The sequence below is a fragment of the Tenrec ecaudatus genome, chromosome 18, assembly GCF_050624435.1.
Source record: "Tenrec ecaudatus isolate mTenEca1 chromosome 18, mTenEca1.hap1, whole genome shotgun sequence".
Classification (NCBI taxonomy): domain Eukaryota; kingdom Metazoa; phylum Chordata; class Mammalia; order Afrosoricida; family Tenrecidae; genus Tenrec; species Tenrec ecaudatus.
This window is the reverse complement of record NC_134547.1, coordinates 47,273,439-47,293,663: the sequence shown is the minus strand read 5'-3', so window position 1 is coordinate 47,293,663 and position 20,225 is coordinate 47,273,439. Positions and strand designations below refer to the sequence as shown.

The 20,225-nt window shown below is 55.9% G+C and overlaps 1 protein-coding gene across 2 annotated transcripts in view; it reads left to right on the top strand.

Moving 5' to 3' along the window:
• Positions 1–19,982, top strand: part of AMFR (autocrine motility factor receptor) — a 54,625-nt gene extending 34,643 nt beyond the window's left edge. For both annotated transcript variants that reach the window (XM_075537326.1, XM_075537327.1), the window contains exons 8-14: positions 498–608; positions 4,553–4,743; positions 5,916–6,019; positions 9,691–9,825; positions 11,378–11,461; positions 16,929–17,113; positions 18,472–19,982. In XM_075537326.1, the coding sequence (XP_075393441.1) occupies positions 498–608; positions 4,553–4,743; positions 5,916–6,019; positions 9,691–9,825; positions 11,378–11,461; positions 16,929–17,113; positions 18,472–18,619 (958 nt within the window). In that variant the 3' untranslated portion in view covers positions 18,620–19,982. The remainder of the gene's footprint in view (positions 1–497; positions 609–4,552; positions 4,744–5,915; positions 6,020–9,690; positions 9,826–11,377; positions 11,462–16,928; positions 17,114–18,471) is intronic.
• Positions 19,983–20,225: the final 243 nt, after the last annotated feature.

Sequence of the window (20,225 nt, the reverse complement as noted above, 5' to 3'; positions counted from 1 at the left end):
AGGGGACGCCCTCCACTCCTCTCAGAAGCCTCTCATTTGCCAGCCTGAAGGAGCCGGGTTCATGTGTGTCCTGCTGGTTTCCAGGCCCCTGCGGGGCCTGCTCCTCTCTTTTGTCCATAAACATTTCCTGGAGGCCTTGCTGGCAGGAGTCCTCGTGGATAGGAGGACACAGCTCTCCAGCTTGCCCTGCTGCATGGAGAAAGCGGGGGATGCTTGTTTGTTGGTAGTTGGTGGCAGTGTCCATGGGCCCAGTAGTGCTGTGGGTAAGACACTGTGCTGCTGACCACAGGCCGGCTGTTCAAACCCCCTGCTGTTTGTTCCCAGGGGGAAGATGAGATCTATAGTCTTGGAAATCCTGCCTGGGGTGTTGGAGTGGGAACCCCCTGAATGGCACTGGGGTGGGTGCTGTGCGGTGCTCAGTTGAGGGTGTGTGTGTGCACATGCGCGCGCGCAGGTTCAGGCTGAGCTCCTTTTGTCTGTCTGTCTGTCTGTCACAGGTTTGCCGTGGCAACGCCGGAGGAGCTGGCTGTCAATAACGACGACTGTGCCATCTGCTGGGACTCCATGCAGGCCGCCAGGAAGCTGCCCTGTGGACACCTTTTCCACAAGTAGGCACTCCGGGAAGGGCCCCGAGACTGCTGTTTGGGCTGGGGCTTGTGGGAGCTTTTGACTGAGCCTCACAGAGGAAGGAGGGCTCCTTGCTTGCTCAGGTCCCAGGGTGCTCTTTGGGGCAACTGTCCCCCAGTCTCTTCAATATCCTGCCAGTCCGCTCCTTCTCTGACATCCCTGGTGGTGCAGTCAGTTCCTGAGCTCAGCTGCTCTCTGAGAGGCTGGAGGCCCAAGTCTACCAGAGGCACCAGCCTTCGGAAAACACAGCGACAGGGGCCTGCCTGGGTGCCCTGTCACAAGTGGCCATTGTAACTTCTTGGGTTCCTAGGTATGCCAGCCATCCCCATCCCCATCCCCGTATTCCCCCTCCACGTAAGCGCCAAGGCACAGCCAATAATAGCCTGTAAGATTAGATTTCAGGGACAGGGCCTGGGAGAAGCCTTCCTCCCAACAGCTGCAGCCTCGGGAGGGGAGCGGTGTCCGTTCTCCCTTCGCAGAGGCGGGCAGAGCGCACCGTGTTGGGACCAGCACAGTCTCGAATAGCAGGCCGGTGGTGTCCAGGGTTATGAACCCAGAGAGCCATCCGGCCGGTCGCCCTTCAGGATGGAAATCCGTCTGTGCGTGGGCGGGCCCCGTCCTCCTCCCTGGCCTTGTAGCCTCGCTGCTGACCTCATTTCTGCTCTGCTATCAGGGTTTGGGTGTGATAGACCTGAAGCTATCTTTTGCAGCTGTGGTCAGTTTTGCATATTGAGAAAGTTTTGACTTTTACATTTTTAATCTTCCACTTCTTAAATAATACTCCCCAATAGATTTCCTTCTCCTTTTGAATATTTCAAGGCCCTCGGAGCTACAGTGTCAGCCCTTCGACAAGCAATTTTGTAGATTATTCCTGCTTTCAGCTGCCGTGCTGGTGCTGGGAAAAGCCCCAGTGGGCAGTAAGTTACACCCGAGGCTGCCAACGGCCAGGTTCAGGTTGCAACCCAGCAGCCGCGCTGTGGGAGAAAGAGGAGGCTCTCCGCTCCCGGAGGACTTACAGCTGCAGAAACCCACAGCGGCAGCTCTGCGCTGCCCTGCCCTGCCCGCAGGGCTGATGCCGTGAGTCAGATCAAATACACGGCCGAGCCAGTGAGAGTGGGTGCGGCTTGTGGAGATAGATAGTGTTTGTGCTCACATAGCTCACAGTTGAATGGAGGAGACAGACATGAAGAATCGCCCAGTCACACTGAGGGTTTGAGTACAGGCTGAAGGTCTCCAGTGCTCTCAAGGACAGGAATGTGGTGGAGAGCAGGAGGACGTGGCTTGCAGATGAGTGGGAGTCACCTGAAGGCAGTGGCGGGGTCAGATGGAGGAGCATGTGAGACAGCTGTGCACAAAGGCCCCTCGGGGGCTGCATTAAGTTGAACTAGATGAGCAGAGAGTGGTGTCAGCTGAGGCCGGGGAAAGAAGCTGGCGGGCGTGACCCTGCCCCTGCCCCTGCCCCTGCCGAGTGGAAGGCCAGTGGGAGGGGTGAGAAGCCATGGGAGGTTTAAAATAGGCATGGGGGCGAGACCCCCCGCTGCAGCTTGGGAAGCTGACCCTGGAGCTGGCTGGTAGCCCCGTGAGCAGGTGCGGCTCCGGTGGGGCAGTGAGGTGGGGAGAGGGATAGGTTTGAGAGATTAGGAAGCATGAGCTGTTAGATTGGGTGTGGGACAGTGGGAACTCGAGGTGTCAGAAATCTGGTTTGTTCGATTGGGTGGTGGGGGGATGCTTCCTGCTGACGTTGGGCAGACCAGGGAATTCACACACATTTCTCACAGAGCTTTCAGGCATCCTGAAGGAGCTTGGAGAGGCTGCTGCCTCCGTCACTGCTCCTGCTGGGGGTCATTGATTAGGCTCTGCCTCGACCCCGGTACAAGAGAACGAAGCCATGCCTGGCCCTCGCCATCCTCACCTTGTCTCTAAGCCTGAGCCTTTGTTGCCGCCACTGTCTGTCTACCTCCTCGAGGACCTCCCTTTCCGCTGAGCCTGGTCTTTACTGAGCACATTGTCGCCAGGAAGAAAGGCTTCCAGCCGTGTGATTAGATTCAGTTTAGCTTCACGGTTGACACCCTTGCTCCCCCGGGTTGAATGAGCAACCCATTGTTAGGGCCTCCTCCTGGTTGGCTTTGCTTGATAGCTTTGCTTTATAGCAGAGTGGGAGCAGGCTCCTGCGATGCGATGCCCGCGAGGGCAAAGCCCCGTAGCCCTTGTAGTTGGTGTCAAGCTGAATGACCGGATGCAAGAGAAGGTGTCTGCAGTGTTTCAGAGCCCAGTGTCCCTGACGCCTCGTTCTTAGAAAGAGGAGGGAGTGCGTCCTCAGTAGAATATGTAGAAAGTACCTGTATTTTCTGAAGTACGGTTTCTTTCAGCTCTGGAAGTGTGTTAGCTTTTTTTTCTTTTTTGAAGGCAATTCTGCCTAACTCGGAATCTTTGCTGGCATGCAAGGCCAAGTTACACGTGGCTGTAGACGACAAGGTCACCAGTTTGAACTACCAGAGCCCACTCCTTGGGATAAAGACGAGGCTTTCTACCCCGCTAAAGAGTTAGTCTCAGAAACTCCCGGGGCAGTTCTACTGTAGGGTGACTTCAGGGTCACTGAGTCAGAATGGCGCAGATAGCAATGCGCTCCTGCTGCGTTTGTCATGTCTGACTCATGGTCCTCACCTGGGGGGCTAGGCCGTTGTAGTTCATGTGGGAGGTTTGTGTGGTCTACGGGATGAGATGGGTCGCAGGATTGGAGGGCAAGGCTGTCAGAGCTGATTGGGCCTGCACATGGCTCCTTCGAGCAGTGCTGTGATTTACGGTGCCCCCGTTGAGGGAAAGTGGACTTTAAAGCACGTAACCAGTCGACTGATGTGTAAACGAAGGCAAACAAACTGTGGGTGCTTTGGTAGTTTGTGTGCACACACTCATGCAGAGTCCCTTGTTTTGGAGCATGTGGTCAGCCGCAGGTGGGCACAGTGGTGGTAATAACGGCGAGGTGGCCGCTGGCCCCGAGGACCATCACACTGTGGTGAGGTTCTCGCGGGAATGCGTGCATGCTGGACACTGAGGACGTGAAGTGCACACCTGCAGCAAGTGAGCATTATTGCCCATGCCACTTGGAGGTCTTAGAGGACAAGCAGCATGGTGAGCATGGAGAGTGTGCTCTTGGGGATCATTTCATGAACGTCTAAATTTCCAGTGGAGACGATCGATCAAGACCATTTAAAGGATTTGCCTGGTGTCACCCAGCTAGTTAATGGCGGAGTTGGGACCAGGTCACAAATTCCCCACTCCTTAGTCTCATCTCTTCCCTGTTACCTGGCACGGCCGGCGTTTCTCAGGTGCCTGCCACAGTTAGGGCATGGCGTTCTCCTCGGAGAGGGCAGATTACACATGGAGGCGGGTTGGGGAGCAGAGGTAGTGTATGAGGTGAGGTGAGTGGAGGAGGGAAGTGAGCTCCCGAGAGGGCGATGCCTGATGGACAAGGGCTACCTGGGGGTGGGAAGCGCCACGGGGCTGAGTCCCAGAAAGGAGCTTTCATCAGAGTCGAGCTCACGGAAGGCGAGGCTAAGCTTCAGACCTTGTCTGTGGTAGGTCACGGGGGTAGTGGACTGTAGGGCAGGAGACCCCAAGGCAGAGGATTCCATCCTGTGGGTTTGAAGTGGCCGTAGGGTTGGAGAGAGCCAGTCAGCCAGGCCAGGCAGTCTCAGTAGGGAGCGCTTGCAGACAGCTGCGAGTGCCCGTGGAAGTGCCCCGCAGAGAAGCCAGGCAAGGGGGTCATGCCGTCTATCTTACCAACACGTGCATCTCATGCTGGTGAGGAGACGGTGACGTGCGAGCACAATTGACACCGCCCCTGGGGTGCTCTGGGGCCTTCTGCTGGCGGCGCGGACGGGGGCCATAAGCGTGCTCACTGTCTCCCTCTCGGCTTTTTTGCCAGCTCCTGTCTTCGTTCCTGGCTAGAACAAGACACCTCCTGCCCCACCTGCAGAATGTCCCTCAACATCGCTGACAGCGGCCGTGCCCGCGAGGACCACCAGGGGGAGAACCTGGAGGAGAACCTGGTTCCCGTGGCGGCCGCCGAAGGCAGGCCGCGCCTCAACCAGCACAATCACTTCTTCCACTTTGACGGTGAGTGGGCTTCCTCCTGCAGGAGGGCACAGCTGGAGGGTGTCAGTGTCAGGGCCCGTGGGCCCACCCAGTGCCAGACTTCGTGAGTGGGCTTCCTCCTGCAGGAGGGCACAGCTGGAGGGTGTCAGTGTCAGGGCCTGTGGGCCCGCCCAGTGCCAGACTTCGTGAGTGGGCTTCCTCCTGCAGGAGGGCACAGCTGGAGGGTGTCAGTGTCAGGGCCCGTGGGCCCGCCCAGCGCCAGACTTCGTGAGTGGGCTTCCTCCTGCAGGGCACAGCTGGAGGGGGTCAGTGTCAGGGCCCAGACTTCAGTTCGCACTCAGAGTTCCGTTACCCGTGGACAGCACTGAAACCGCGGAGGTACGCTGCACCTGGCATGTTGCTAGACTGTGTGTGGCTGGAGGTGAGGGGGCCCAGGGGTGGGGGGAGTCAAACGGAGTCCCCGTGCCTTAAGGAGGAGCACCCGCAATCAGGTTAAGAGTTAGCCCATGCGCATTACCGACGGTGCGGTGGTAGCAGTGATGCATGTAAGGAAGGGTCAGCGAGTCGCTCTGCCGGGAAAACCAGAAACACAATCAAACTGTTGCCCAGAAATGCTGACTGTTCTGTATCTGAGGCCAGGGCCCCACACGAGGGGCTGTGAGTGTGCATCCTCCGTGGGTCCCTGAGCAGAGGCTGCTCTCACTGGCCTCCCTGGAGCTCTGAGCAGGCAGTCCTGCGGCTGTCCACACTGAGTTGTCGAGGTTGGAGCCTCGGCGCAGTGCACGCTGGGGAAATGGATTGATGGGAGTGTTGTAGACCTAGAGAGTAGAGCGGGGGTTGGGGTGGAGGTGGGGGCAGTGTTGGGGGCAAGTGGAAACGCTGGGAGGCAGAGAGGCGGGTGGGGAAGTATTGCAGGCCTCCTATACTGACACCCAGAGTTGCAGATTCTGGGACCTTGGACAACTTGTGTTGAGAATGCTCCAGGGACCACTGCCCAGGCTCTGAGAAGAGAAAAGGGGAGATACTAGGAGGGCTCTAGAGAGGATTAAATGAGTTGGTTCCTACAAATGCTCGGCCCAAGGCTTGCCGGAGGTCAGCAGTGTTAGCCAGGTCTGCCAGGGCCCTGCTGTAGAGGGGTGGCCCAGGGAAAGTGGCGGTCACTTAGGTCCGGGCTGGGCTCTCGTTTGTTCCAGGGTCCCGGATTGCGAGTTGGCTGCCGAGTTTTTCCGTGGAGGTCATGCACACCACCAACATCCTTGGCATCACGCAGGCCAGCAACTCCCAGCTGAACGCCATGGTAAGCTCTGCCCACCACCACCCGGGCCTTCCCTCACCCATGGAGACCCCTTCAGTCCCCCTGACTTGACGTCAGAAGCCAGTTTGAGAGCCAGCTTTCCTTCACTGTGTGGCAGATACCCTGGGCTTTTCTGAGCGGAACTAGGGCATCCCTTGGCCCTCTCCAGGGGGTGAGCCACACAGCCTAGGGATGCTAGGGACTTGACTGGACATGCTCCTTTTACACAAACCTCGGCAAGACTACCCAATGGGGTTCCTAAGATCCTGACCGCTCCCTCCAAAAGCAGATAAATAGCAAAGCAGGCCGAGTATGGAGGCTTACTGTTTGCTTAAGCGCGTGGCTTCACAAAGTCGAGACTGCCCCTCCCCCTGCTGTCAGGCATGCTGTGCTTTGACTCGACCTTGGTGGAGGGACCTGTGCCACCGTGGCTGACAGCTGGGCCCACTGTGGCCAGCGCAGTGCCGGAGCCTTGAAGGTGCTGGCTCTTTGCGCAGCAGGCTGCATCCTTCTGCGCCACACGGGTGGCCGGGAAGCCCGCTCCTGCGGCAGGGGCTGCGCTGGCCTCAGCAGCCGCAGTTTGCACCAGACACGCATGTTCCTGCCTTCAAACTTAGCTTCTGGTGCGGGCACAAACCAGGGAGGTGCGCGTTGGGCGGTGAGGAGCGCTCTGCTGGCAGCCAGAGGCCGCTGGAGTCAGCCGGGGAGGGGACGGGAGACGCTCTCTTAAGTGATGGTGACGTTGAGGTGGATGCCATGAAGGCAGCTGCCAGGCAGCGGAGGCAGCTGGTGTACAGAGGCACGCGATCGATGAGAACACCCTGGAGACAGTGTGCTTGGAGCCCAGGGAGACTGAGGTGGTGACACGAATGGAGGTGCAGAGCCGTGTGTCATGCAGGCTGAACGCATCGGTCGTTTTGTGGGGACTGCCCGCATGTGCCCGAGAGCGTGGCTCGGCTTCTTAGGGCTCTCGGTGAGTCTGTGCGGCAGAGCTAGGCTCCAGAGGGCTCTCCTTTGGGGGTTCTTCGAAGGAGAGCTGCGGGTCTTTCGGCCGAGCTGCCTCTGGGTGGACTGGAACTTCCAGCCTTGCAGTTAGCAGCCAGGTGCTCCACCCGGGCATGGAGAGGCGGCCGTGGAAGCTCTGCAGGCCAGGCAGGAGGTGGGGAAGAAGGGGGCAGGCTTAGGACATGCTCGTGGGAGGAGGGGCTGGCAGGACTCGATGTCTTGCTTTGGACGTGAGGGCAGAAAGTGAAGCGTCGTGGTTTGGTTTGAGCCTCCAGAAGGATGGTGCGCCCTGCACCAAGATTGGCAAGGCCGCCCAGCACTCTCTGTGGGTAAGCAGGTAGAGGAGACGAGGAGTCTCTAGGTGACTTAAAGCCTGTCATCACAGGAGAGAAGGCCCAAGGCTGACCCCCTGAGGGGAGGGGTGAGGGAGGCGTGAGTGAGTGACGCAGAGAGAAGGCGGAGTGCGAGTTTCCAGGAGGGAAAGGTCTAGCACGTGGGACTTCTCCGAAGAGCAGCTGAGCTGTGCGTGTGGGGTGGCTGTGTGATTGACTGGCGAGTAAGCCGTGGCCACGTCCCAGGGAGCAGACCGGAAACTGGGGTGGGTGCAGTGGGAGCCAGAGAAACAGGCTCTGGAAGTGTGTCTCAAAAGGGAGGAACAAGGTGGAGCTGTGACTTGAAGGTGCAGTATCGAAGAGACATGTTGTTCATTCAAGTTCTTGAGCAGAGGAGAAGCAGGACGGATGGAGAGAGCCTTCCTGGAGGTGGGGTGGGGGAGTGGGGAGAAGCCTGGGCTTGTTGGGAGGAGGGGTGAGTGCCGCTGCGGTGGGTGGGATCAAGGTTGGGTCTGAAGAGCAAGCCTGGCAGCCTCTTTCTCGGCGGGGAAGCACTGGGCCAGGCTCCCCAGAGAGGGCGAGTGCCCCCAGCAATGGCTCAGGTGCTGGCCGCTCTGGCCGGGACTCAGGGTCAGGCAGCTGTTACAGGGGAATCGGTCCTGTAGGAGTGAGAGTGACATTCTTGGGGGTGGTGAGAGTCCTTTGGCCAGCCCGCTGGGTTTCCTCCAGTCTGTGCTGGCTTGCAGTAAATTCTTGTTAGCACAACTGAAACCATAGATTCGAAAATTGAGAGCCAGCATTTAATTGCCTGGATTTCCTGAAAGAAAGGCTTTGGTCATCAGTTTCTCTCCAGCCTTCTTATTCGGGGAATGAGATGGAAGCCATGCACGAGGGACCTGCCACTGGTGGAGTGGGGTTTGAGCAGAGAGGCAAGAACAGTCTCCATGTCTCATGGACTGTTGAGGTCTCTGGATGGTGCGGTGGGGTGGGGTGGCGTGGGGCTGGCACCCTGTCTAGCCCAGTGACGACTAAGCCATAGGTCCCCAAGCTTACTCGGCCCGCTGCTTCCTTTTCAGAGGGGAAAAAGCTACTCGGGCCCCCCTGGCAATGAAACCCGATGAAGTGTAGCCACTTATTTTTGCAGCCCCCCAGGGTGCCGCACCACCCACTTTGGGTAGGGCTGCTCTAGGCAAAGCTTTGTACAGAAGCTTGTCCTGCAGCTGCCTGGCCTGGAGACCGTCGCCTCTGTGGTCCCATTGCTCCATTCCAGTAACCCGCAGGACCACACTCCGCCCCGGAGCCCATGCCGACTCAGCGCAACCCTGGAGGACAGAGTAGACTTGTCGGGGTTTCTGAGACCAAAGCTCTTCATGGGGAAATAGCCTCCTCCCTCCTGCAGAGCGGGTGGGGTGCTGCCCTGCTGCCCTTGCTCCCTGGTGTACAATAAACAGGCATTTAAACATACGAAATGACACCCCCCCCATACAACAACACTTCTGGCTAGACAAGACACAGGGTGCAAGGCCCCAGGGCCCCCCTCTCCACCCCCATCCTGAGACTCCCTGACGGTTACAGAAAACCCGGAGATTGTCCTTTCTTCTGCTCAAACCAGAACCACGTGAGGCCTGGGCAGTGGGTGCTGGGGTGCTGAGGCCTGTGCTGGCTGCCCCTGCACCCCAGCCCTGTGCAGACCTGTGACCAAGGTTGCCAGGTGGGAGCTCTAGCTCCAGGGCAGCAGTGAGAATTTGCATTCTTCATGGTTTGTTGTCCACATGGAAGTGTAATCTATATCTAGTGAATTTACCTGTTTCTGTTTCCAGCGCTGAGCTTGGCCAGGCTCACATGTGTAGGCAATTGTAGGCAACAGCCCCAGGCCTGTTCCCCCAGCATTCCTTCCCTGTGTCCCGTAGTCCCTCCTACACGCAGCCATCATCTGCCAGCTGTTTGCCTGTGCTCCCTGTCAAGTGTCCTCCCTGTCGTGTCCCAGAAGCCAGTCCTATGGCCTGTGCCTGCGGAGTTGGGTTTCTCTCGGGCAGCTGTCACCCTGTGCGGTGTCTGTCAGAAGGTTGCTCGCTCTTCTTTTTTTTTTTTTTTTCAAAATACTTGTAATTATGGGGGTTTATTGTGAAAGGTAAGTTTTATATACATGCATTTCAACATAGACGGCTCGCTCTTCTATCTGAGAGCAGAACACACCAAGGTCTGCTGAGCTGAAAAGTCACTACTTTTTAAAGTCACCTGTTGCAGTTGGACATGTCCTGGGATCTAGCTGGATGTCTGTGCTTGCTTTTGGAAACCCACGTGGCGTCACGCGGATGTTTCTTCTGCTCTGTGCAGGCTCACCGGATCCAGGAGATGTTCCCCCAGGTGCCCTACCACCTGGTGCTGCAGGACCTCCAGCTGACACGCTCCGTGGAGATAACCACAGACAACATTTTAGAAGGCCGGATTCAAGTACCTTTCCCCACGCAGGTAAACCGGGTTTTTAAGTACGACAGATGGGCTCTGCTTCCCAGAGCCTGACTCCTCATTAACGGTTTAAATGACTGGCTTACGGAGTATCACTTGGGATTTGGTACAAGGTTTTCTCCAAGCTCCTTCACTTTGCCCAGACTTGCTGAAGAAACTCAGAGTCCATCAGGGATTTGGGGACTTGTTGGCATCACTGCACTTTCGGCCAGCCTGCCCTCGCTGATCCAGAAGATCAGAGCATCAGCCCCTCCCTCTGTCAAAGTCACAGCGTTTCCAGAGAACACAGTGCCACAGCGTGGCGGTTTTACACTTTTGAGGCCACATGGCCTGTGGCAGCCACTAGGCTCTGCTGTGGCAGCACTGAAGGCCTCGTAGGTAATCTGCAAATGAGTGAGTGGGGCTGGGCTAACTGGGTGCTAACCTAGGAGATGGGGTGGAGTTGCCCTGTGCTTGCCGGCCCCTGTGTAATGCTCGGTGGCTGGTACACTGGCATGTTGGCGTGGTTTTCTATTAGCTACAGTTCACATGTCTCTGAGACTTGTGTTTTTAGCTTTAAAAAAGGTCAGTTTTCCTGACCCATCATTACTTACCTGTGTGACCATCTTAAGGACAAAGCTTTCTGGTAGGATCAAGGAATATATAATATATATAAGTATAATAAATATACATACTGTATAAAACCAGGAAATAACTTGGCAAAAATAAACTCAACTTTAGGAAAGAAAAATACGAGCACTGGTTAGTGAAATCCTGAAACGTGAGCATGTCTGGCCTCCAGAGGGTTGGGGTGTTACATGCGCGGCTCAGCAGCTCTCAGCTGTGGGACCTGGTGGCCGGGTCGGCTTCACAGAAGCAGACTTGAAAAGAGGATTCCGGGTGCATAGTTTATGTGGATGGGATCCCAGTAAGCACTGGTGGGCTGGTGGAGTCAGAAAAGGGAAAGTGGTCAGTCCAGGGTTTGTCAGCAAGCAGAATGTTGTGGGCAACCGAGGCTTGGCCCCACTGGGGACCTCTGGTGGGAGTCCGTCTGAGATGGGCATATTATCCCTCTAGAGGGAGGGGCTGGGGGTTTCTCCATACCAATTCCCATCAGTCACTGCTTCAGGGCTGCTTCTGGGGTGGCAGGTCCAGGTCACAGTGCCAGGTAGAGCCCTCTGGCAGTGGAAGGTGGGCCCTGACTGGTAAGCACTGAGGTGGTTGATCTGGGGGTTGTGGGCCCCAAAGCCGGGATCTGGAGCTGGTGAACAACGAGAAAGAGGTGCTGAGGAGCCAATCCTGCCACGCTGGCCTGGTGCCAGGTGCCCCGAGGCTGGTTCGTCATGGTCCTGCCGAGGGCCGGCTGGCCACTGCTGTGTGGTTGCGGTGCCGGAAGGGAGTGAAATGGGCAGCTGATGGCAGCTCCCGACCTGGCAGCCTCACTTGTGTCCTCCCACTCATCCTCGGCACCTGTGTTTCTCTGAGGCTGCCTGTGCCTGTGGGGCTGCAGCGCCTCCTGCCCGCCAGGGGGCCCTCTGGGAGAGCCTGCATGGCTGACGGCCTCTCTCTCTTTCAGCGTTCAGAGAGCATTAGACCTGCGCTGAACAGTTCCACGGACAGGCCAAGCGGTGACCAGGAGGAGGGGGAAGTGTCTACTCAGGTAAAGATGTTGCTCTAGAAAGACTGAGCACGTGGGATTGTACTTGACCGTGATGCCGTTCCCCACCCCCACCGCCTCTCCCCACACACCATTGTGAGGCTGGGGTCCTCTGCTGAATCCAGCTGTGCCCAGGGGCTGGCCTTTGTTTCTACCTGGGCCTGTTGCCCACTCCCTAAGGCTCGCACTTGTGACCTGGTGGTGGAAGGAGTCACAGGCCGGCCCTGCCATCTGGGGCTCCAGTGGTACATTAGGAAGGGCAAGGTGAAGCTAGCCTGCCCGGAACTCAGAGTGTGGCCGGGTCCATCCCAACCCAGATGGAGGCTGATGAGCTGAGCCCTTCAGGCTGGTCTCCCGCACACCTAGCATTTTGAAAGTTGTTAGACTTTTTCTAATCTGTTACTAAAATAAATGTCTTCTGTCCAAATGTCATGGACATCATTGGAAACTGGTGCCTAGCTGCCGAAGGAGCCCCGTCTTGCATCTTCAGAGTCATTGCCTCAATCATACCGAATTGTGGTTGGTGCTGTCAAATTGCAACTCATGTTGTCAAATTGTCAAACTCATTGCAACTCTGTACAACGGAGCGAAGCACTGCCCACCCCGCCCCGCCCTCACAGTTGTTTCTGCGCCAGGCCACCGTGGCAGCCACTGTGTCACACTCATGCCTTTGAGGTCCTCTTCACTGACCCCTACCAAACCGATGCCCTTCCCCAGCCACCGACCCCTCCTGATGACGTTCCACAGAATGCAAGACCAAGTCTGTCCAGTCGTGCGCTTGTCTGTTCATCCTCTTTGCCAAGTCCGTAACCCACGGGTCTCCAGTCGGCTTCAGTCTGCTGCGTTCATTTTCTAGTTGGGTCGGGCATGCTTTCGTTTTTAGAGCAACATCTTTGCTTGTTGGCACACGATATATATAATTTTATGTTATTCTTATAGCTATATATTTTTTGCAAGAGCTCTTTTGCAGCAGATTTGCCCAGTGCAATTCCTTGCGTTGGCTCTTGACTGCTGCTTCTGTGGGTGATGTTTACTATGAAATCCTTGACGACTTGAGTCTTTTCTCCATTTATCAAGTTGTTGCTTATTGACTCAGGTGTGAGGATTTTTGTTTTTTTCATGGTGAGGCGTAGTGTACACTAAAGCCTGTGTAGTCTTTGATCTTCATCAGTAAGTGCTTCAAATCCTCTTCACGTTAAACAAGCAAGGCTGTGGCATCTGCATATTGCAGGTTGTTAATGATCTGTCTTCAGTCCTGACGCTACATTCTGTAGAATCTAGTCTAAATTCTTGGATTATTTGCTCAGCATGCGGATGGCGTGCTTATGATGAAACACACAGCTCTGATACACACACTGCTCCTGACTTTGAGCCACACCGGACCCCACGTTCTGTTGGACCAACTGCTCCTTTTGTTTTTCTTAATCATTTTATTGGGGGCTCTTATAGCTCTTACAACATTCCATACATCAGTTGTATCAAGCATATTTTACATATGTTGTCATCATCCTTTTCTAAACATTTTCTATTTGAGCCCTTGGTATCAGCTCCTTTTTTTCCTCCCTCCCTCCCAACCTCCCACTCTTGTGACTCTTAATAAATTATAAATTATTGTTTTCATCTTACACCGACTGCTGCCTCCCTTCACCCATGTTTCTGTTGTTCGTTTTCCTAGAGGAAGGGTTATGTGTCGATCATTGCCATCAGTTGCCCCTTCCTCCCCTCCTCCCCCCACCTTCTCTCTACCATCCTGGTATCTCTACTTCCATTTCTGTTCCTGAGGGGTTTATCTGACCTGGATTCCATGTGTTGTGAGCTCTTATCTGTACCAGTGTATGTGCTCTGATCTAGCCAGAACTGAAAGGCAGGACTGGGGTCATGATAGTGAGGGGTGGGGGCGGGGGGAGGAAGCCTTAAAGGACCAGAGGAATATAGTGTGTTTCATTGATGCTACACTGCACCCTGGCTGACTCGTCCCTTCCTTGGGACCCTTCTGTGAGGGGATGTCCTGTTGTCTACAGACGGGTTTTGGGGCTCTGCTCCGACCATCCTTCTTCTCAACAGTATGTGTTTTGGTTTTGTTTTGGGTCTTCTGATTCCTGTTACCTGATTCCATGGACACCTCATGATTGCACAGGCTGGTGCGTTTCTTCCATGTGGGCTTGTTGCTTCTCTGCTAGATGGCTGCTTGTTTGGCTTCAAGCCTTTAAGCCCCCAGGGCTATATCTTTTGATAGCTGGACACCATCCACTGTCTTCACTTTTGCTTATGTGCCAATTTTGTCTTCAGCACTTGTGCCATGAGGGTGAGCATCACAGAATGCCAGGTTGTTAGAATAAAATGATCTTTCGTTGAGGGAGGATTTTAGCAGAGTCCCAAAGTCCATCCACTTCCTTAATGTATTGCCATATAAATATATGAACATAGGCCAATACCTCATTTTTGTGGATTAATATATTTACATGAGTGCACACCTATGTTTATACCTCTATCCAAAGCTTTTCTTCCTAGATCTTTCCTCTGTTTCCTTTTATTTTCTCCTGCCCCACCATCAGGCTCGCCCTTCTTCTGCCTCTTAGCAATTCCTCTCAGCTATATTGCTGTTGCTCCAGCACCCCCGGGATCGCTACATCCTCCCTGTTGTTGCCTTTAGTTCCCTAGTTGTTCCCCTGTCCATGGTGAACAATGAAGTGCCCCAGAGCCCCCAGTCTCAGCAGTGTTACTGCCACTTGTCATGACCCACTCCGGCCTTTCACCGCCTGTGAAGCACAGGCAGACACCCTTCTGGCAGCCTCGCTTTCAGCCCAGATCATCTGACATCGGCAGTGACACCCACACATCCTGTCACTGTACGGTTGCAACCATTTCTGCATCTTCAGCAAAATGTTACTTGTGTGCGATACCGATGATATCGATAATTAATTTCTGCGTTTTGTTGGCTCACCTTTCTTTGGAGCAGGCACAAAGAGGGTCTCTTCCAGTCAGGTGGCCAGGGAGCTGCCTTCCAGACTCCTTGGCCTAGACAAGTGGGCGTGTCCAGCGCTGCATCCAGTTGCTGAAACATCTCACCTGGCATTCATTCCGTTCCCGGAGCCTTGTTTTCACCAGTGCCTTCAGTGCAGTTTGGACTTGAGCCTTTAATACCATTGGTTCTCGATGATAAGCACCCTCCTGAAATGGCTGAACATCGACCTGCTCCTTGTGGTAGAGCTACGCTGTCAGGCTTCCCGACTTCTTTGGACGCTGCCTGTGTTGTGTGATCTCCGTCCGTAGGCTCTTGCTCTTGCCCCTCGAGGCCTGACGGAGTGCTGAGCATGCTCTTCCCGTTTGATCTTCCAACGCCAGTCGGCTCAGTCATGATAGTCCTGTCTTTTCGAGATGCCCTTGGATCCTCTCTTCAGCTCTTCCATGCCACCGGGCCTTCCTGTGCCGCAGCTTCTCTCCTTGCTGGAGCAGCCAGTGCCCGCGTGCCTGCTGACATCGTTCTGCTCTTCTGGAAGATCTTTTTGGTTTGGGTCTGATGTTTTGAGGTCGTTCGTGCAGTTCCTAGGCTCTTCGTTGGTTAGCTCGAGGTGAACTCTCAGCTTAGGTGGGGTGCACTTATGTGATCGTGCTGGCAGTTTGGCTCTCACTGTCCCGGGCCCCCACCCACCCTCTCCCGGGAAGAGCCGGTGTCTGCTCTGACGGACGGTGCTGAGCTCCGCCAGTGTCTCTCCACAGATGCTGCTGACTTGGTTTTCTCTCACCAAGGCCGTCTTTCCCAACTTCCGATCCTTGTATTCCCGACTTCCATGTTCAAGTTCCCAGTAGTGGTCAATACATCTTGATTGCATGTTTGGTCAACTTCAGGCTGTCGGCATTGGTAAAAGGCGTCTGTTGCCTCCTCTGAAGCACGGGTGGCTGGTGAGTGAGCTTCCTGTCACGTGAAGGGGTCTTCCTCGCGGGTGTGTGTATGCTATCGCTGACGGCGCTGTACTTAAGGGGCAGCTCTTGAGACGTTCTTTTTAATGAGGAATGTGATGCCAATGCTCCTTGGTTTGTCTTTTCCAGCATCGTAAGCCATGTGATTGTTCAGTTGAACCAACACCCATCTCATTTCAGCTTATGAATGCCTAGGGTATCAGTGTGTATTCCGTCCCATTTTTGATGGCTTCCAATTTTCATAGCTTTGCAGTGAAGATGCCTGTCATGTTCTGAGTGTCAGTGGGTGTTTGCAGCTGTGTGTCCACATTTTCAGGTGTGCCCCATCAGCTAGTGAGGACCCCCAAGTCTTTGTTCCCTCATGTCATGAAGGTCAGCTCAGCGCTGCGGGGACAGCTCTCCCCAGTCTGGTTCTCGGGTCTCCAGTGGGAGGGGCTTTTCTCCCAGCACCGGGCCACACGGCGCGCACACTTTCAGTGGCCAGTTTGCTCAGAAGCGGTTCTCCCAGCTGAGACCTGTTGTGCATGGGTAGCCCTGCTTGTAGTTGAGACACCGCTGCCATAGCTTTTAGCAGCTCACCACCACGAAAGCATCACAGTAGGACATCCTGATGGATGACTCACTTCGTTCAGGGGCTCCCCCAGCACCGGCTCAGGCCTGTGTCAGCCTGAGCAGCCTACAGTCGAAGGTTCTTCAATGGGCTTCTGCTTTCTTCAGTCTCCGCCCCCTTTCAATAGTGTGTTCTCTAACCCCTTCTTAGGCCAGGCTTGGGGAAGTGGGGTGGTAGGACCCCAGCATGTGTAAGTAGACACTCAGTGACAGGCCTGTGTACTTGGGCTGGCTGCTTCTGACCACCCCGCCTGCATGAGGGTCTCGACAGCCCCCAAGTGGTCCTCTTGTGCAAAGTTCACACGTTTGCTCCTGGGAGAGAGGGAGGGGGAGGGAGAGAGAGACAGACACACTCCATGGCCTCACAGTTGACGTCAGCGTGGCTTGTGCTCCTTTTCTGGGTCTGTCTGTTGGGTGTCTCAGGTGTGTGACAGCCTCGAACCGCAGGCTCTCCAGCCCGCCCTCCTGCAGGCCCTTCTCCCTGGGCTGGAGACAGAAAGGGGGCGGGGTGGGGGGCAGGGAGCGCACAGCACACCTGGAGCCCCGCCCCTTCTGCCTCCGCTCAGGCACCTTCTCCAGTCTTGTCACCTGAGTGACAGGCACCTTTGTAAGGACATGAGGCCCCTCCCATGTCCCGTCACACAGTGCCCGGGTCCCCGTGGTAAAGCATGCTGTGTGCACTTTGAGCAGTTGGTAGATTGGACAGGAAGATCCTGCTTGCAGACCAGCTGCTTGTGATTTTCACGCTGGTGACAGTCCCGCATCCTGACCAGCGTTCACAGCCTGGCGGGGTTCACAGCCTGCCCTCTGCGCCTCCCACCTTCCTGCCACTCTGCCGCAGCCCAGAGAAACCTCGCTCTGGGGCTCTTGGGCAAGGTGAGTGACCGTTGGAGGTGGTCTGTGCTTACAACTGCCTCTCTGCCTCCTTCCCTGTGTCCAGACTGAGCGTGTGCCCCTGGACCTCAGCCCCTGGCTGGAGGAGACACTGGATTTCAGCGAGGTGGATGCCGAGCCCAGCGAGGTGGAGGATTTTGAGGCCCGGGGCAGCCGTTTCTCCAAGTCCGCAGACGAGAGGCAGCGCATGCTGGTGCAGCGCAAGGACGACCTCCTGCAGCAGGCGCGCAAGTGAGTGACCCCCACTCACCCTGCTGCTGGCTTGGGCACAGCCCCCCCCCCCAGTGTCCAGCACTGCAGAGCCATCTCCTCCCGCGGAGCACCAAGGCTGCACAGCGTCTAAGCAGCACCGGGGCCGTAGTATCCCCCATCCGCAGGGCGGCAGCCACACTGTCATGCCTGCAGGTCTGAGCCCCTACATAAGCATCTCCACAGAGTGTGGCCACAAAACCATAGAAGCCCGAATTGAACAAAAACATCAAGGTATGAAGCGGGCGTTTCTCGCCCTCGCTTCTGTGGAGGCTGAGAGGCAGGGCGAGGGTGGTGGTCTAGATCCTCGCCAGCCTTCCCTGAAGGGTCTGCCGTCGGCCTGCCCCGTGCCATGTGCCCGCGCATCCGCGAGGGCGCACACCGTTCTCCTTCCTTGTCGAGGATTGTAGTGCTCTTGGAGTCCGGGACACAGAAAGAGCGAGGTCTGAGGGGCCAGCCCAGGACTGGGGGTGGAAGCGGAGAGGTTCCCCAGGGATGGCCTTGCTGCCCTTGAAGATCGAGCAGGTGTGTTGCCGTGAAGGGGAGACACAGTCCTTGTGCGGCTTCCCTGGCCTCTTTTGCGTTTTCCTACAACTCCCTCATCCTAAGCCCCTGTGATCGCCACATGAGAGTGGAGATGATCCCCTCAAGGTCCCGCCAGGTAGTCCTCCTCCTCTTCCCAGCTGAGCTCCCTGCCTCGGCTCTACCTGCTGGGCCAGGTGTGGTTTTGATAGGGTCTTTTGGAAGGCCCCCTGATGAGACAAGACAGAGGTCTGATGGAGAGACAGGTCTGCAGCCAGCCCTGATGGCAGCCGGGTGTCACCGTGCTTTGTGCGCGCTGGGCTGGAACCCAGTAGCGGTGTCTTTTGATGCGCCGTCATGTCTGTGTCATCCTGCACTCTGACAGGAGCTCCTCCACACTGAGCTCTCAGACTCGTCGTCTGAGGACACTGGGCCCAGGCAGGTTAGTGCCCGGCCGAGGGCTGGCTCCATTGCCCTCTCTGTCGGGGGAACGCAGGCTCCAGGCTGGGTGGGAGGAGCGGGGCGGGGCGTGGTGTGTGGTGGTGGTTTTGCCCTTTGGAGGACCGCCCCGCAGCAGGACTGGGCCCATTCTGTGGGTCCAGCGCAGACCCTGAGACCGAGGACTTTGTGTCCTTGGCCGGGCCCCTCCCTGGTACAGAGTGCTTGTGCTCCTCTGTTTGGGGGGAGAGGTCTTTTCCAAGTGATCGCTTCATGAGGGGGTCTGAAAACATGGAGAAGTTAAAGAAAAATTTGAAAAGCCGCTGTTGGGTGGTCCAGGACTTCCTGGCTCTCTTATGCCACTCCTCTGTGTTTCATAGGCGATTCCTGAACAAAAGTTCCCAAGATGACTCAGCCTCGGAGAGCTGCCTCCCTTTAGAAGGCACGTCCTCGGACCCGGTGACCCTCCGTCGAAGGATGCTGGCTGCGGCCGCCGAGCGGCGACTTCAGAAGCAGCAGGTCTCCTAGCGCTGCCTCGCCCTCCTCTGCAGCCGTCCCGGAGCGTGCGCGCCGAGAGGAGAGGCCTCCGCCGTTCTGCCTGCCGTGTGCAGAAGTGGGCCGGGTCGCCGCTGTACAAAGCATGTGGTCTTACTAGTGTCTGGACAGCTGACACATTTAATCCTTTTTTGTGATACTTCGTATGTGACATTTCTCCTCCCCTTGCAACACTGCACATTTTAACTCTAGGCGCGATCTCTTCTGGTGTTGACTGGACTTCTTGGGGTTGGGGGAGGTTGAGAGGAAGTGGGCAACCGGAGACCTGCAGCAGGCAGCTTCCACGGCTGCTTTGTGCACAAGCTCTGGTGGGTCGGGGAGATGCAGCCGAGCCATGGACAGACACCCCGAGCCCCGTCCACACCATCGGCGAGGTCGGGGCTCAAGCTCCTGTTGGTGCCAGGCATTCCAGATCCACCGGTGCCTGGCCCTCTGGACTGGCAGGGCATCCTGAGAAAGAGCTCTTGACTTGGTGCTGGTGTAGGCCAGGGAGCGTGCCGCTGTGCCGCAGCAGGGCCAGGCCTGACCTGAGGAAGTCCAGCAGGGGGTGAGGGGGTGGGGTACGGGGGGGGGGCTTTATCTCTGATGGCCCTGGGATCTTGGGATCGGGCTCAAGCATTGCCTTGTGTGTGTCCCCTCTGAGTCCCAGGGAAGCTGGCCCTGAAGGGAGTGGGCAGGCAGTCTAGTCTGCTCAGTGGTTTTCATCCCCGGTCAGTGAGGGAGGCCGGTCCTGGGGGAGGTGTGGGCCTTGCAAGATGGGGGAGTAGGTTGTGGCGGGCCTGACTGAAGAAAGAAAAGATAGTGCAGTGCGTCTTCCTGGTTTGCTCTTTAAGCCCTTCATTTTCCTAACTTTGTTCTTACTGGTTTAATCCAACACAGAAAGGCTGGGGCATTGAGTTCACCTGCCTTGGGGGCAGACTGAGTCCCCATCCCTCCGTTCTCACACGCTTGGCCTTCAAGATTGGAAACAAGCAAGCTTAGGTTACACAGCTCAGTCCCTTCGGACTAAAAAAAACAATTTTTCTCTTCTTGTTTGAAAGCATCCTTTTAGGGTAGTTCTTTGGGGAAGAGTCCAGTATTATCTGAAACTATTGGTGAAGTTAAATGTATTTTCCATAACTGCAACCTTTTAGAATGTTGACCAGCCACGAGAAGAGGGTGGTGAGCAAATATTTAGGCAGAGATAATTTATTTCAATAAAGCATTGACAAAGCCTTAGCTTGAAATGCTGTTAGTGAATTTCTGTGATTTTTAAAATTTTGTTTTGTTTTGCTAAGAGCATAGCTGTTTGTTTCTGTTTTTACTGTAAAACAATAATAAAAGGCAAGCTCTCCTAGTGCGCTGTGTGGCTGGATGCAGGGACCGCTGCTCTGGGGCCAGCGGTGCCTGGCGGGGATCTGTTGGCGGGTCCCCAGCGTGCTGACTTGGGACGTGTCTGGAGAAGACAGAACTGAGTGTCTCGCCCCTGTATGCCCCTCACATCTTCAGGACCGTGGGAGGGAAGCGTCCCTTTCTTTTTGAAGAGTGATGGCTTTCTTGGGTTTGCAGGTGGCACACGTTAAAGATGACACATCCCTGT